The 17,580-nt window shown below is 39.3% G+C and overlaps 1 protein-coding gene across 1 annotated transcript; it reads right to left on the reverse strand.

Annotated features, from left to right (window-relative positions):
• Positions 1-9: 9 nt before the first annotated feature.
• LOC130679361 (uncharacterized) lies at positions 10-10,150 on the reverse strand. Its single transcript, XM_057487964.1, has 4 exons — positions 9,971-10,150; positions 3,503-3,774; positions 1,423-1,749; positions 10-161 (listed from the first exon to the last, which is right to left on the reverse strand). The coding sequence occupies exons 1-4, from the start codon at positions 10,148-10,150 to the stop codon at positions 107-109; spliced, it is 834 nt and encodes a 277-aa protein (XP_057343947.1). The 3' UTR covers positions 10-106.
• Between the last annotated feature and the right edge of the window lie 7,430 nt (positions 10,151-17,580).

The raw sequence follows: 17,580 nt of genomic DNA on the forward strand, positions 1-17,580 counted from the left end.
GCTGCTGTGGGGGGCAGCCACGCTCACCCCAAAGCCCCAACTGTGAGCAGGGCCTGCTGATACCCCAGACATGAAGGGTGATGAGGTGCCGCTGTCAAACACTGAGCTACTGGTCCCACTGCTGGTGGTCTGGGTCGTAGCTCCAAAGCCCGAGGTGGTAGCTGCAAAAAAGGAGGAAACAGTATCACCTTACTCCAGTAAGAATCGCTACCATCCAAAAGACAAACAACAACGAATGTTGGTGAGTTTGCAGACAAAGGGGAACCCTCCTACACTGCTGGTGGGAATGTAAATTAGATCAACCATTGTGGAAAGCAGTATGGAGGTTCCTCAAAAAACTCAAAATAGAAATACAATTTGACCCAGGAATTCCACTTCTAGAAATTTACCCTAAGAATACAGCAGCCCAGTTTGAAAAAGACAGCTGCACCGATATGTTTATGGCAGTACTATTTACAACAGCCAAGAAATGGAAGCAACCTAAGAGTCCATCATTAGACGAATGGATAAAGATGTGGTACACATACACAATGGAATATTATTCACCCAAAAGAAGAAAACAAATCCTACCATTTGCAACAACATGGATGGAGCTAGAGGGTACTATGCTCAGTGAAATAAGCCAGGTGGAGAAAGACAAGTAACAAATGATTTCACTCATATGTGCAGTATAAGAACAAAGAAAAACTGAAGGAAGAAAAGAGCAGCAGAATTACAGAACCCAAAAATGAACTAACAGTTACAAAGGGAAAGGGACTGAGGAGGATGGGTGGGAAGGGAGGGATAACGGCAGGGAAAAAGAAAGGGGGCCTTATGATTGGCATGTTTAATGTGGGGGGGTGCACGGGAAGGGCTGAGCAACACAGAGAGGACAAGTAGTGATTCTACAGTACCTCAGTACACTGATGGACAGTGACTGTAATGGAGTATGGGGGGGCATTTGGTGAAGGGGAAAGCCTAGTAAACATAATGTTCTGCATGTAATTGTAGACTGATACAAAAAAAAATACATTTTAAAAGGCCATGAATGATTTTCCTTTCTGCCTGTCTCAATGTCATTTTATCCCACTTTCCTTTTTAAACCTCTAGCCACACCTGGCTCTTCTCTGCTCATGAAAACATGAGCGCATCTCTGCCTTCAGGCCTTTACTCCTGTGCCTGCAACACACACACAGCTGCTGTCCCTGCTCCCAACTCTGGAACTGTGGCCCTGGCCTGTTTCCTATTGTGTCAGAAAGGCTGCTGCTGACTACCTAAGTAGCTCCTCCAGTCATGAGTTACACTGCTACCTAATGCTGTTCACAGATAACAACTGTGATAACATCTGTCTCTTCACCACAGCGTACAGCTCCAAGAGCGGAGACTGTGTCGGCACTTAAAACAGCACCTGGCACTGGAGACCGAGCCGATTCCAAATCTCACCTGCAAACACAGATGTGTTCTGAGGCGTGCTGGCCACGTGGCAGACAGAGGATGTATTCTGTCCAGCAGCACCCTGGGATTTCTAAATCAAGCCTCCTTCGAAAGGTGCTGTACCACCAGTTTTCCGACTCCACCTTGCCGCAAAGTGGAACGTCCTTGTGGTGGAGCTGCTGTTGGGGGCAGCCACGCTCATCCCAAAGCCCCCACTGCCAGCGGGGCCTGCTGGCACCCAGGACATGAAGGGTGATGGGGTGGTACTGCCATACACTAAGGAACTGGTCCTGCTGCGGGTGATCTGGGTCGTAGCTCCAAAGCCCGAGGTGGTGGCTGCAAAACAGGAGGAAACATGGATCATTGTCTAACCCCATACACAAAAGTATGTTCGAAGTGGATCACAGACCTGAATGTAAGTCATGAAACCATAAAAGTCTTAGACAAAAACAGGCAAAAATCTCTTGGACATAAACATGAGTGACTTCTTCATGAACGTATCTGCCCAGGCAAGGGAAACAAAAGCAAAAATGAACAAATGGGACTATATCAATCTTAAAACCTTCTGTAGAGTAAAGAACACCATCAACAGAACAAAAGGACATCCTACAGTAAGGGAGAATATATTCATAAATGACAGACCTGATAAAGGGTTGATATCCAAAATATATAAAGCGCTAACAGAGCTCCACAAACAAAAAGCAAATAATCCAATAAAAAAATGGGCAGGGGAGCTGAACAGACAGTTCTCCAAAGAAGAAATTCAGATGGCAAACAGACACATGAGAAGATGCGCCACATCGCTTGTCATCAGAGAAATGCAAATTAAAACCACAATGAGTTATCACCTCACACCAATAAGGCCCGCCGCCATCCAAAACACAAACAACAAATGTTGGCGAGGCTGTGGAGAAAGGGGAACCCTCCTACCATGTTCGTGGGAATGTAAAATAGTTCAACCATTGTGGAAAGCAATATGGAAGTTCCTCAAAAAGCTCAAAATAGAAGTACCATTTGACCCAGGAATTCCACTCCTCGGAATCTACTCTAAGAATACAGCAGCCCCGTGTGAAAAAGACAGATGTACCCCTATGTTTATCACAGCACTATTTACAACAGCCAAGAAATGGAAACAACCTGCATGTTCATCAGTAGATGAATGGATAAAAAAAGATGTGATACAAATGCACCATGGAATATAATTCAGCCATAAGAAGAAAACAAATACCACCAATTGCAACAACATGGATGGAGCTAGAGGGTATTATGCTCAGTGAAACAAGCCAGGTGGAGAAAGACAAGTACCAAATGATTTCACTCCTCTCTGGAGTATAAGAACAAAGGAAAAACTGAAGGAACAAAACAGCAGCAGAATCACAGAACCCAAGAATGGACTAACAGTCACCAAAGGGAAAGGGACTGAGGAGGATGGGGGGGAAGGGAGGGATGAGAACCGGGTAAAATAAAGCGGGCATTATGATTGGCAGGTATAATGTGTGGGGACACGGGGAGGGCTAGGCTATACAGAGAAGACAAGTAGTGATTTTACAGCATCTTACTATGCTGATGGACAGAGACTATAATGGGGTATGTGTGCGGTACTTGGTGAAGGAGGGAGCCTAGTAAATATAATGTTCTTCAGGTAATTGAAGATTGATACCAAAAAAAAAATTTTAAGGGCCATGAATAATCTCCCTTTCTGCATGTCTCTTAATGTCATTTTATCCCACTTTCCTTTTTAAACCTCTAGCCACACCTGGCTCTTCTCTGTTCATGAAAACATAAGCTTGTCTCTGCCTTTGGTCCTTTGCTACTGTGCCTGCAATGTCCTGAACCCCAGCCGCTGTCCCTGCTCCCAACTCTGGAATTGCGGTGATTGCCTCAGTTTTCTACTGTCTCGGAAAGGCTGCTGCTTTCTACCTAAATAGCAACTCCGGTCATGAGTTACAATGGTACCTGATGCTGTTTACAGATAACTTCTGTGATAACATCTAAATCTTCACCACAGCGTACAGCTCTAAAAGCAAAGACTGGGTCAGCACTTAAAACAGTGCCTTGCACTGCAGACCGAGTCCACTCCAAATCTTACCTGCAATCCCAGACGTGTCCTGAGGTGTGCTGGCCATGTGGAAGGTAGAGGGTGTGCTCTGGCCAGCTGCACCCAGGGAGTTCGGATTCAACCCTCCCCAGAAAGGGTTCTTGAGACCAGTTCTCCCACTCCGTCCTGACCCAAAGCCAAATATCCCAGTGGTGGAGCTGCTGTGGGGGGCATCCATGCTCATCCGAAAGTGCCCTCTGCCAGCGGGACCTGCTCACACGCTGGACGTCAAGGGCGATGAGGTGGTGCTGCCAAAGACTGAGCTACTGGTCCCGCTGCTGGTGGTCAGGGTCATAGCTCCAAAGGCTGAGGTGATGACTGCAAAAAAGGAGGAAACATGGATCACTGTCTAACCCCATACACAAAAGTAAATTCAAAATGGATCAAAGACCTGAATGTAAGTCATGAAACCATAAAAGTCTTAGACAAAAACAGGCAAAAATCTCTTGGACATAAACATGAGTGACTTCTTCATGAACATATCTACCCAGGCAAGGGAAACAAAAACAAAAATGTACAAATGGGACTATATCAAGCTTAAAAGCTTCTGTACAGTAAAGAACACCATTAACAGAACAAAAGGACATCCTACAGTAAGGGAGAATATATTCATAAATGAAAGATCTGATAAAGGGTTGACATCCAAAATATATAAAGAGCTAACACAGCTCAACAAACAAAAACCAAATAATCCAATTAAAAAATGGGCAGGGGAGCTGAACAGGCAGTTCTCCAAAGAAGAAATTCAGATGGCAAATAGACACATGAAAAGATGCGCCACATCACTTGTCATCAGAGAAATGCAAATTAAAACCACAATGAGATATCACTTCACACCAGTAAGGATGGCCACCATCCAAAACACAAACAACAACAAATGTTGGCGAGGATGTGGAGAAAGGGGAACCCTCCTACACTGCTGGTGGGAATGTAAAATCGTTCAACCATTGTGGAAAGCTATATGGAATTTCCTCAAAAAGCTCAAAATAGAAATACCATTTGACCCAGGAATTCCACTTCTAGGAATTTACCCTAAGAATACAGCAGCCCATCTTGAAAATGACATATGCACCCCTATGTTTATCGCAGTACTATTTACAGCAGCCAAGAAATGGAAACAACCTACGTGTCCATCAGTAGATGAATGGATAAAAAATATGTGGTACATATGCACAATGGAATATAATTCAGCCATAAGAAGAAAACAAATCCTACCATTTGCAACAATATGGATAGAGCTACAGGGTATTATGCTCAGTGAAATAAGCCAGGTGGAGAAAGACAAGTACCAAATGATTTCACTCATCTCTGGAGTATAAGAACAAAGGAAAAACTGAAGGAACAAAACAGCAGCAGAATCACAGAACCCGAGAATGGACTAACAGTTACAAAGGGAAAGGGACTGAGGAGGATGGGGGGGAAGGGAGGGATAAGGGCAGGGTAAAAGAAAGGCGGCATTATGATTAGCATGTATAATGTGGGGGTTTATGGGGAGGGCTAGGCTACACAGAGAAGACAAGTAGTGATTCTACACCATCTCACTACGCTGACAGACAGTGACTCTAATGGGGCTTGTGCGGGGTACTTGGTGAAGGGGGGAGCCAAATAAACATAATGTTCTTATGGTAATTGTAGATTGATACCAAAAAGAAATTTTTTTTTACATGCCGGAAATGATCTTCCTTTCTGCCTGTCTCTTAATGTCATTTTTATCTCACTTTCCTTTTTAAACCTCTAGCCAAACCTGACTCTTCTCTGCTCATGAACACATAAGCTCGCCTCTGCCTTTGGGCCTTTGCTCCTGTGCCTACAAGGTTCTCACCCCCAGTCGCTGTCCCTGCTCCCAACTCTGGAACTGCAGCCGTGGCCTCCGTTTTCTACTGTCTCTGAAAGGCTGCCACTATCTACCTAAATAGCTCCTCCGGTCATGAGTTACACTGCTACCTGATGCTGTGTATTCAATAGATTTTTTCCATTCTGTCCATATGCTTTTCTTCTTCCCAGTATTTACATAATTAATGATCATATCTGAAGTACTATCATGTCACCTGCTTTCTCCCTGAATTCCAATGCAATCTAAGTTCTACTACTGCTTATTATAAATTCTATAAATGCATTTAGTTGTCAGGTAATGACCCAATTAAATAAGTGTTTTATAATTTACTGAACAAGTCTATTACTCAACAGGATGTTTGGATGTTTCCAAGTTTTGTCTGTGTAAGTTATAAAGTCATGACGAACTGATCTGCTGTGTGCTGTGAGGGGAAGGGAAGCTTTTCCTTTGTTACGACACAATTTTAGACTTCATGAACTTACATCTTAGTAGACTGCAAAAGCATTAAGCAGGCAGCATTTCCCTAAAAGGTATTTATCATTATCATAAAAGTTTATTATACGAAGTCTCTCTTTTTCTCTTTAGCTTCTCTTTCATATTTCTCAAGTGTCCTTTTGTCAACCATTCCAGTCAAATACCCGAAAACATTTGAAGACAAAAGAAGCACTTAATTACTCACAAATTATTCAATGAAGTTAAGGGAATTTAGGAATTCCAACTTCAGAAACCAACTATTTTAAAGTAAAGGTACCACTGGATAGATGGTGCAATCACAGAAAATCTCTGTGGAAAAGACATTTACATAGTCTCAAATTATCTTCCCCAGGATAACAGGGAAAAAATAACTTTACATTGGAGAATCCCAGCAGACATCACCTTAACCAAGTAATCATGACTAATATCACCAGTAATCAACAAAACATGCCGAATACTGACATTATGTACCCCTGACTGAATGCTCTGATAAGAGTACAATGTATCTTCGGTGATATTTTGCCCAAAATCTATATACTCAATTTTTTTGTAAAAAGCATCACTCAAACCCAATACAAGAACATATAAAGCCACTGAATAGCACTCTTCAAATGATGATGGTCATGAAAGACAAGACTGAGTAAATGTCACAAGTGAGAGGAGAATAAGGAGACTTAACAAATAAATGCAGTGCACCCTTCTAGAACAGAAAAACTACATTAGTGGAGAAACTGGTAAAATTCAAGTCAGACCTACATAGTTTAGTTAATTTTGCACCAATGTTAACTTCCTAGTTTTGATGACTGTACTATAGTTATTTAATGTTATTTAATTTAATTTATTTAATTAATTTATAGTTATTTAATGTTAACGTTAAGGTATGCTGAATGAAAGACAAATAGGAAGCCTATACTGTTTTTGCAACATTTCTCCAAGCCAAATTATTTCAGAATAAAAATTTTTTTAAAAAGCAAATGTAAATACTAAACAAAATTAATTCCAACAGTGTTGTCCAAGAAATTAGGCCTAATACATTTCAATATTTAATATTTTATAAATATTTGTCAAAAAGAGATTATAATTTTAAAATAATTCCTTAGTAATAACTAACCATTCCCTTGCCACAATCTATCCAAATCAAAGCCTTCCTGTTCTGGCCTTCATCTCTATGTGTGCTCTGCAGTCATCTACAGAGCATGCTTCCAACCAACCATAGAAGCCCAGGAAAATGCCAACCAAAATTACAGCCAATAAGCAAAAAATATATTCTTCTAAAATACATAAAGTGGGCCCAACATGTCCATCCATAGAGCCTTAGGTAAGGATTCCTTTTTAATAGCTTCTTTTAGGGTCTGTTGTGGAAATTTTCACAAGTAACTGGCAAGATTACCAACTAAGACTATTTAAAGCAAAACCATGAAGATAAGCCCTCTGAATCCTCTGATGATATAGTTTAAAGAAATGGGTCTGATTTAGGAGGGATTAAAAATGAAAGGCCTTATCCTACAGTAGGGGAGAATATATTTGTAAACAACCCATCTGATAAAGTGTTAACATCCAAAATATATGAAGAACTCATGTGCCTCAACACCCAAAAAACAATAACCCAATTAAAAACTGGGGGAAGGACATGAACAGACACTTCTCCAAAGAAGAAATACAAAGGACCAGCAGGCACATGCAAAGATCCACATCGCTAATCATAAGGGAAATGCAAATTAAAACCACACTGAGGTATCCCCTCACACCAGTCAGGATGGCCACTCTCTGAAGACAAGAAATAACAAATGCTGCTGAGGATGTGGAGAAAGGAGAACCCTCCTACACTTTGGTGGGAATGTAAATTGGTGCAATTGCTGTGGTAAACGGTATGGAGGTTCCTCAAAAAACTAAAAATAGAAATACCATTTGACCCAGTAATTTACCCCCCCAAAAAACACAAAATCCCTGATTTTGAAAGTCATATGCACCCCTATGTTTATTGCTGCACTATTTGCAATAACCAAGGTATGGAAGCAACCTAAATGTCCATCAATAAAATAAAAGATAGATAAATTTCAATAGAATGAAGGATAGATAAATTTATCTAAAGGATAAAGATGTGGTACATATACATAATGGAATATTATTCAGCCATAGAAAGAAAAGAAATACTGCCATTTCCAACAACATGGATGGATCTAGAAGGTATTATGCTCAGGGAAACAAGCCAGACAAAGACAAATACCATATGATTTCACTTATTTGTGGAATATAAAAACAAAGCAAAACAGAAGGAACAAAACAGCAGTAGACTCAGACACTGAGAAGTGACCAATGGTTACCAAGCTGGTGGGGAAAGAGGCTGAGGGGGATAAAAGGACACAATAATTCACAATCACAGTATAATTTGGTCAGAATAGTAAAGCATGGAGAACATAGTCAATGATTCTGTAACATATTTCTACGTTGATCAACAGTAATCACACTAGAGAGGATGAGGATTTAATAATATGCGTAACTGTTGAACCATTGTGTTGTACGTTTGAAACTAAAACACTGTAAATCAATGATACTTCAATTTAAAAAAAAGAAAAGCCTTTTAATTAAAAAGATTTTCAATATTAGAATACATCACCAAAGTTCAACCATGGTGTTTTCATATCTTCTAATCTTAGCATGTTAGCCAACCACCTATCTTTGATTATAAATTTAAGGAGTTGATGGATTAGAAAAAACTTTCCCCCATGCACCTAATTCAAGTACTGCTTTTCATTACTCCCAAGAAAATTATATTCAAAGCAGACTGACATTTCCCATAATCTAGGATTCTGTATTAGTTTTTATAAAAAAATCTAAAACGCAGCTTTCATAAATCCATTTATGCTCCTGGTGGTGATGACAGAAGATTTTAGAGAAGACCTAAATTCCATCAGAAAATTCTAACAACGATCATACTGCAAAAACTACTTAACATCAGCTTTCCCTACAAGTAATGTCATTTTATTATTAATTTTTCTTAAGTTGGGGTAATCTGTTTTATCCCCCTTTGTGTGAATGTTTGCAATGCCCAAAACATTCCATTAAATTAACTATTATTTAACAGAAAATACTTACATTATTTGTCCTCCAATGGTTGACTTGCCAGCATCTAAAAGTAATCATCAACAATGTGTAAACCAGGTGTAAAAGACAAAACCCCCAAATACCAACAATTAAAAACACCAACAACTGAAGGCATCATTCAGCTGATATAATTACATCTTGCAACAGCAACTGAAATGATAGGAATTTGGGGCACACGCTCTGGCTGGTTACCTTCCTCTTTGTAAAATGAAGCTGCTAAGATCTCCTGCAGCTCAACAATGACTGAGAACTACTTTACTGATAAAGAAATGAATTTTTGGACAGATTCCTCCCTGACCGTTAGCTTAGAGCACAGCAACAACAGAATATAAATTACCGCAGTGGAGCCTCAGTGGACAGCAAGAGCAGACCAGGACTGAGAGCTCCATTTAGGTGGTCGGTGTGCCTTTACAAATTTCAAAAGGGTTCTCGCTACTGAAAAAGAATAGGGGAAGCCAGAGATAAAGAGAAGGAAAAAGGACACATAATCCTGTATTTTCCTTTCACAATTTTGGGAGTAAGTCAGACAGAGAACACCTGAATAAATAAAATAGGGTTTTGTTTTGTGCTAAACCAGCAACCTGACTAGCATCCAGAACTCACTCCAATTAATTTCTTACATTACGCAAAATCAAACTACATAGTAAAGTCAATCCTATAAAGTTAACAGAATAACTGAAGTTCACATAAAAAAATAGGCACATTTTCTAGAATGTTAATTAATAAATGTCATAATATGCTGAGCCATCATCGGTGGTGTAGAGACCAATTATGCATCATAGAAATATACTGTAGCTTATTTTCTTCCAGCTTCTATTCCATTATACAACTGTCAATCGGTCCAACCTTCAAGAATAAAGTGCTGACAATTTTTTGCCAGCCAAAAATTCAAGTTAAAAGTCAAGACATTTTAGATCAATTCCATTCAGTTTCACTAAACATCTCCAAGTAGCGAAGATGTTCTGTTTGTTGTACGCAGTAACTTTGGTCATTTCTTATTGCTGTGAATGCAACTTACCCACATGCCCCATGAATACTACATTTACATGTTCCTTCTTAGGAGCACCTGGCGGTGTATCCACAGATTTGGGTTCTGGTACCTCCTCTTCCTCCTCCATCATCTCCTGGGCACTTTCCTCTGGGGGCCTTCCACCTCCAAAGGAGCCACCCACTGGCTCTGCTTCACTGATGTCTTCTTTGTGCTCCCATGATTCTTCTGGGGACATTTCTGTCTCCCCATTTTCTACTGAAATAAGGTATTTTAACTCAGTATTCTGGTAAAATATTTATAGTCTATACTTTAAAACACAGATGCTTTCAAACAACAAATAGAACTTTGCATATTTAGTTCCACTTTCCAATGTCTAGTGACACATAGGAAAGTATCTTTCACAACAGAAATGGATAATAGCTTTCAAGCTGGCCTCACTGCTGACATCAGAGCTCTGACTCAGAGACTACAAGAGATTGCTATTTTTATAAAGCTTCATTTCATAAGGACAAACAAAGTGTGAACAGGAGATGTATCATCTGTAACAGCCCAGTAACTCCAGCGTCAAAATGCCCTGACAGTGGAAAAAAGGGAAAGTTTAAAACCAGGACACAGGATTTAGGGGCTCTTTTCTTTTTCCTCTACAAGTAATATCTTTGGTATCAACTTTTTGGAAATATAAAACCCTTAAAAATAAGAAAGTTACAAAAAGGAAGGAAATTTTTCACAAAGTAAATGGAACAAGTATAACTATTTAAACTGACTTTACCATTCTTCCACCCAATTCTTCTATATTGACAACTACTAAATGTATCACGGCATTGTCAATCCAAACACAAAGATTCAATGTCAGTGTTAAATGTAGGCATTACAATAATCATGACACTTACATGTGCACCTTAAATCTTGAGAGTGAAAGAGTTTCATAATACTGTATTCATATGGTCAGAAATTTTCTTACCAACAGGTTCTGAAAGTTCCATGCTAACAGCTGAATTTGAACCTGGACAAGAAATTGAGATATAATATATATTTACAAAACAATATTTAGCTTTATACACTACAGACAACTTAAATGTTTTTTCAATTAGATATTCAAAGAGTCATCTTGTAGATGCTTACCTTCACACAACAATTGTTCCTCTTGAGAAAGTTCCACAGGTGCTATTTAATAGAAATAAGTTCTATTAAAAATTGAAATTACACATCCATTTTATTTATGTTCTAAAATACAGTAAAAACATAAATTCAATAACCCAACAAAAATCTCAACAATCCAGACCTAACTAATGGCAACTAACTCAGGTTTTCAAACTATAAGTCTGTTTAACCTACTTCTAAAAATCTGCCAATCACAGCCAATTTTGAAACCTTTTCAGTAATGGAAATGTACTCATAAAAGTATGCTTGTTCTCGTATTTTGCTTCAAAAACTTTTCTGTCACAGATATTTAAAGAGTAATCAACAGCATACACAGATCAGATTAGTAAGATTTTGCTCAACAAAGACACATTACTTCTCTAGTTTCTCTTGGTAGCTGTAGTCAAAGAAGGCTATGATTAGCCCTTTTAAAAATTCTATAATCATACATATTTTATCATCAAGATCCTGGAATAAGTTCTATTTGATACCAAGAAAGTACAAAGGACATTCATATAAAGTCCCTGAAATGTGTATGGGCCCTTATGACATCTCAGAAATGATGATTAAAATGACACTGTTTTTGTCCCTCTATTAGAATTCTAAGATCAAGAAACAATCCAGTTTCCACAATTGTCACGCTGAAAATCTACTTATGATATTACTGAAAGAGATGTATGAGAAATATATACTGATACTTAAATGTTTAAGTTTATTTTTATATCTGAAAGCCTAATGATACTCCGGTATGAAAGTGCCCTTGCTTTAAAGAATCTCCAAGATGCAAAAAAGACATTGAAGAATTTGAAGTCACATGAATCCTGCACACCAATAAACAGTGAATTCATAATCTCTCAAAGTTACATTTAAACTCACTCCCCTGGAGTGTTAAGACCTGTAAGTCAAGAAAAGTTTTGGGCCCAATCTTCCATAATATGAAGTAGTGAAGAAAGGAGTTTCTTGCCCCTGAAAGGTAAAGGGCAACCAAGATCTTTTGAGAAGTGACATGCTGAGCGTCGCAGCTGCAGATGATCCTACACAGTGGTATTTGGATGACCTTTGAATGGAAAGACACCTCAGCCAGCAACATCAGCATGGCTCCCACCGCGGCGCAGTGCAGCTGGAGAGGAGAGGCTAAACACAGAGGTAACAGGGGTGACACCGGACAGGTGCAGGAAGGAAGAGTGAAGGGTCTAAGACACCCCAACCTATGCGATTAGCAGGATGTTAACAGAAATGGAAAAAGCATTTGAACTAGGTTTGGAAGGAAGAGGAATTGTACTTCACAAAAGATTTTTTTTTCACTTCCTATTTAAAAGAAAAGTTTACAGGTATAGTAAGGAAAAATCACTCAACTTCCAGAGAAAGTCAGGCAGTGCTAGGTGATCAGGCTGACGTGCGAACCTCAGGATGGAGGAGGCAGCAGACGCTGGTGCTGAGAGGCCAGCACTGGGCTGACTCCTGGCTTTAAAACCTACAGTGTCATGTACAAGTTGTGAGAGGCAATTATTTCACTGAATCATGGAAATGGCATGTCATCTGCCTGAGAGAACTGCTTAGAGCACTGAATGAGAATAAGCATTTGTTTAGTTTCAATTAAAGAACTCCTCGCACCTAAGAGATATTCAACAAGTGACTCCCCACTCCCTAATATGTAATGAGCCATCAGTTCAATTCTCTCAACTAACATGTACTGCACATCTATTATGGGCCAGACAGGGATAGAAACACTCACAAATCCACAGTGCTGGAGGCAGGGTTGGAGGTTGTGGCAAATTACCCTAAATCCCTTTAAATTTTTATTGAGCCCTCATGTGCTGATTGCTATCTTATTTAAGCTCCCCCCAAACCCTATGAAGTAAGCGGTAACTTACCAAACATTCTGACATATTCGAATGGGCTTCTCCAAGTTACACAAATGCCACCTTGCCCTTCCTCAGACAGCCCCTGCTGAAAATCCCTCAGTAAAAGTAAACCGAGTAAGTGATGACACAGTTAGGATGGTCAAGCATTGTAAGGCAAGGAAGACGGAGACAATCAGTATGGGGGGCTCTCTCATCACTTATAAGACATCCCAAACTGCAAATGGGCTTTATAAGACCCAACAGTACACACACCTCAACACCTGGTTCTACAACCAACTCTTAGATTTACAAATATACAATACATGCCTAAGGCTGTAAGGCACCTCTCAGGACAGTGACATCAGTCATAAGACTACCTCCATGGCTGCATAACGCAGCATAATAAAAATCTGTTCATGGTTTCATTTTTCAAAACACCCTACATTTATAATGCATTTGTCTTGAGTTTGTACAGCTTACAGAGGCAGGGACAGGGTCAAGTACAAACAGCAATTAAGTTATTAATATACACGTAATGATGACATTAAAGGGCCTCAAAATAAGAAGCTGACAATAGTTTCCCCAGGATGGAAGAAAAAAAGCTTATCCTTGCATTCAGACCACGGATCACGTTACAATTCAAATGGCAATGGTGGCAACATCTGCGAACTGATGTTTTTGGAGCAATGAACCAGAAAAATCACAGATACAGCAACATGTTCTTTACATTTAAACTTGTCAGTGTATTTGTACCCAGTCTCTTCTCTCACACACATCTCCAACCCTTTCTCATTCTACTCCTATTATTCATAATATACATCACATCCAGATTTACTCGCTACTAATGAGCATAGGCTTGTAATTCTACCAGCTCCAAAGTCACTTGTTCATGGCTGGCAAACATAACCATTGGGGCTTGATTTCCAAGTCCTGCACACTTCATATCTGCTAGTCGAAGAGAAGTTAGTCAACCTCCCAAGGAATGAAATCAGTTTCATATTTCCTAATGGTATCTCCATGTTCAGAAGATACATCCTCATCAAGTACACACCCTCATCAAGTATTCAAAAAAGAACAATTCTAATTAGGTGGGAAAGTTTATCAGAAGTGTACTAGTTAATAAAACTGCCATACCTCAAATTAAAAGAAACGAATGCTATCCTTTATGGTAAAGGAAGATTAATGAACTGGCTGTGATAAAAGGTATATTACCCAAAATTTTAAAACAAGAAGTGAAAGATTTTACCAAAAGACAGTCAGGCAACAGTACTGCCTATGGTTTAACAAAGATGATACTGTGAATCTTAAAACTAGTTAAAATTTGATAATGGTGCAATAAGCCAGACACAACAGATCACAGGTACAATTCCATTCACATGAAATATTCAGAATAGGTACATTCATACACACAGAAAGTAGCTTGGTGGTTGCCAAAAGCTGGGAAAAGGGGAGTGTTAAACAATTGCTTGAAAAGTATGATTTCCTTTGGAGGCGATGAGACTGTTTGGAACCTTGAGGTAGTAAGCTGCACAGCACTGTGAATGTACCAAATGCCACCAAACTGTTCACTTTCAAATGGTTAATTTCATGTCATATGGATTTCACCTCAATTTTTAAAAATACAATTTTTTTAAAGATTTGATTATGGATCAAAGGACTTTAACACGGAGATCTTACTTGGCCAGATCATGGGTACAGTGAAGGCCACACTCGTGGTGGGCTGTGAAAACCAGGTTTCAATTCAAGTTATATTTTAAATATAAAAGTCTGGCCAATTCTTAAATTGCTTAACCCACATAGTCCATAAATCAGCAACTTAAATGTGTACTGCTTTATATGTATAAAACTAATCTTTCATCTCTTTACACACAAAACAACAATATGCAAAAGTCATCCTACTTAAATTTCTTAGTCCTGTTGGCTAAATGGTGTTCATTATTAATGAATAAAAACTTCAGTGCTGTCGCAAAAGTCACAAGTGTCTTACGCTACCTTGAAGTGAGAAACATTGTGACAAAATTCTGTCCAATACAAGCTTCTGCAATGATGGAAATGTTCTGTTTCTGTGCTGTGATATGACTGTCACTTAGCCACGTTGTGGCTATTAAGCACTTGAAAGGTGGCTATGACCAAGAAACTGAATTTTTAATTGAAACATTTAGTTTTAATTAATTTAAAGAGCCATAAGTGCACAGTTCTAGATCCTCTTAAGGAATCTCCTCAATTGTAGTACAAATCTTTCCACTTTTATCCCACCCCCCACCCACCCCATTACCCAGCTTATGATGGCTCTTCTGAGCTCCTCTAGGGTAGGACCCTTCTTGCAGCTGTAAGCACACCCACACACAGATCTCAGTTTTCGTTCCCTAAGACATTAGAAACTTCCAGAATGAGTGTGGTTTTCTGAAATACAGAGCCTTTTCCCATCTCCTGTAAAGTCTCCACAGGCTGAAACGGTGTACGTACCGAGTAAGTATGTAATTCACTGTGCCTGGACTGCAGCCGTTTCTTTTGGTTTTCAGAGGTCACTAGTTCCTTAGAGTCTTATCACTTCAGTTTTCTCACCATCTGTAGCAGTCCACCTATATATTTACTGCATTTCCATCAGGGTTCGATAGACTAAAAACAACTTTGTATGTGTCAGTTTTCCAAGAAGGGGTTAGAGAAACAATACTGAAGAGATGCTGAAGTACAATTTGCATAAGAAACTAAAAATTCTCTAGCACCCAGATGACCATACACTCCCAACCAAATCCGCCTGCCTGAGGTATTTTTCTCCCACAGACAATACTGAAAACCAGTAAAGGCAGACATCACAACCAAACGCCCACACAACACATGAAATGTCCATGGTTTTGCCTTAACTACCTATGCTCTCAAAATAAAAAGGTACAATGCTATAGCGGTGAACAGAACTGTTTCAAATTATCTCACATTATTTCCTAAAATGTAGGAAGAAGTGATTTCAAAGTAGAGCATTGCCTACTTATCACAACGTCACCCTGCTACTACTGAGACAGAACAGGGAGGCGGTGCCATAGGCCACAATCTCACGGACTCAGTTGCTGAAAAAGTGTCTCAGCCAAAAAGACCTTTTCATAGCAAATCACAGGGAGAAGACTAGCTGAGTTATTATTACTAGAATAAACTTTGAAATCAGACGTAGAGTCTAACCCTGGCTCCTCCACTTACTAGGAGATGTCACCTCATTTATTTAGCTTTTCTGAGCCTTAATTTTCTTATCTATAAAAGGGCTCAACATAACCTCAAAAGATTGTTGTGAAGATAAAAGCATATGAAGCAAGTAACTGCTCAATAAGTTTACCATTACAAGCTTTTCAAAGCCCCATATTAACAAAACTTTTGAAGAATAAACACAAGAAAGGCAAATTCTAGGGCCTCTCTCAGGAAATCCATGCTGGTTGGTGGTCAAGATGTTAGCCCCAGGGATGCCCTTCTCCCCGGTCAACAGCACGGTGTAATTGAAAGGGCACTAAGCTAGCAGTTGGCAAACAGATTCCAGACTCCACTGTTGCTGAATTGGAGTCACTATCTGTAGGCTTCAGTTTCTTTATCTGATAAGACTGTACTACTGCCAGGGTCACTTCCAGCCCTAACATTCTACGAACTATTCATTCACTAAAAGCAATGACACACATCCACCTGAGTGGGCTTTCTGTAGAGTAACTAAGATCCACTATGTTTTTCAAACAACCCTAAAACAGGTTTATTTATAATGTATATCCTATTTACTTCAAAAAAAATTGTAGGTGAACTTAAAATACTTTGCAGACAGCCCCATTAAGGTACAAAGGGAACAGAAATACACTTACCTTGCAACCAAAACCAACCATCCAAAGGAACTGGACACACCACTGAGTAGTACAGTGGCCCACTGTGGTTCTACAGAAACGGTCAACCCAGAGATTGCCCCAACAACATTCTAAGGCATGCACTTTCTGCTTTGTTCAAGGTCAGTGGCTTACAATTACCTGTTTGGAATGTGGTTTGGATTGGGTGTAACCACTCTTAGGTTAGGCTGGTGAAAGATGCTCAAAAAATCCTTACTGTTTCTCTCACCTAGTAAGCAGAATTATGATGGGGAACTGGCTCAACTTGGAGTACTGTGACAACTAGATTTCCTAAAACAAAGTCACTTAGGAAAAAAATACCCTAGCCTGCTTTGTTAAACTCTACTGAAAACAAGGACACTACTTTTAAGAAGCTTTGGTATGAATCAACAAATGACAGCTTTTTAAGCGTCCTTAGGATGTCAGAATAACCAAGAACTTCCAAATAGTGGCCATATTCTTGCTTCCCAGTTAATTTAAGAACTGTGAATATAATGATGAAATTCTAAATTAACATGCCCAATAGATACACCAGCCGTAATGGCAGTAACTCACAAGCTGCGTAAAAAGGTAACTGATGCTCTACTCTAGCAATTTCCTAGCAAGCTGAAATAAAATACCGAAACACAAGAAATGTAAATTTTATGTGAATTATATCTGAACTTAAAAGACACTTATGGTATTAACAAAGAACAGGTACCAGAAAATGTATCTCTAGGCTTACGATTAGTATAACAAGACTGAAATGATTTACACAAGGGCACCTATGAACAACTCCTCTGCTCAGCTTTGAAACCCTCTCAACCACGTTATGTCTTCCATTAGAGTAA

Source organism: Manis pentadactyla, chromosome 10 (assembly GCF_030020395.1).
Source record: "Manis pentadactyla isolate mManPen7 chromosome 10, mManPen7.hap1, whole genome shotgun sequence".
NCBI lineage: Eukaryota > Metazoa > Chordata > Mammalia > Pholidota > Manidae > Manis > Manis pentadactyla.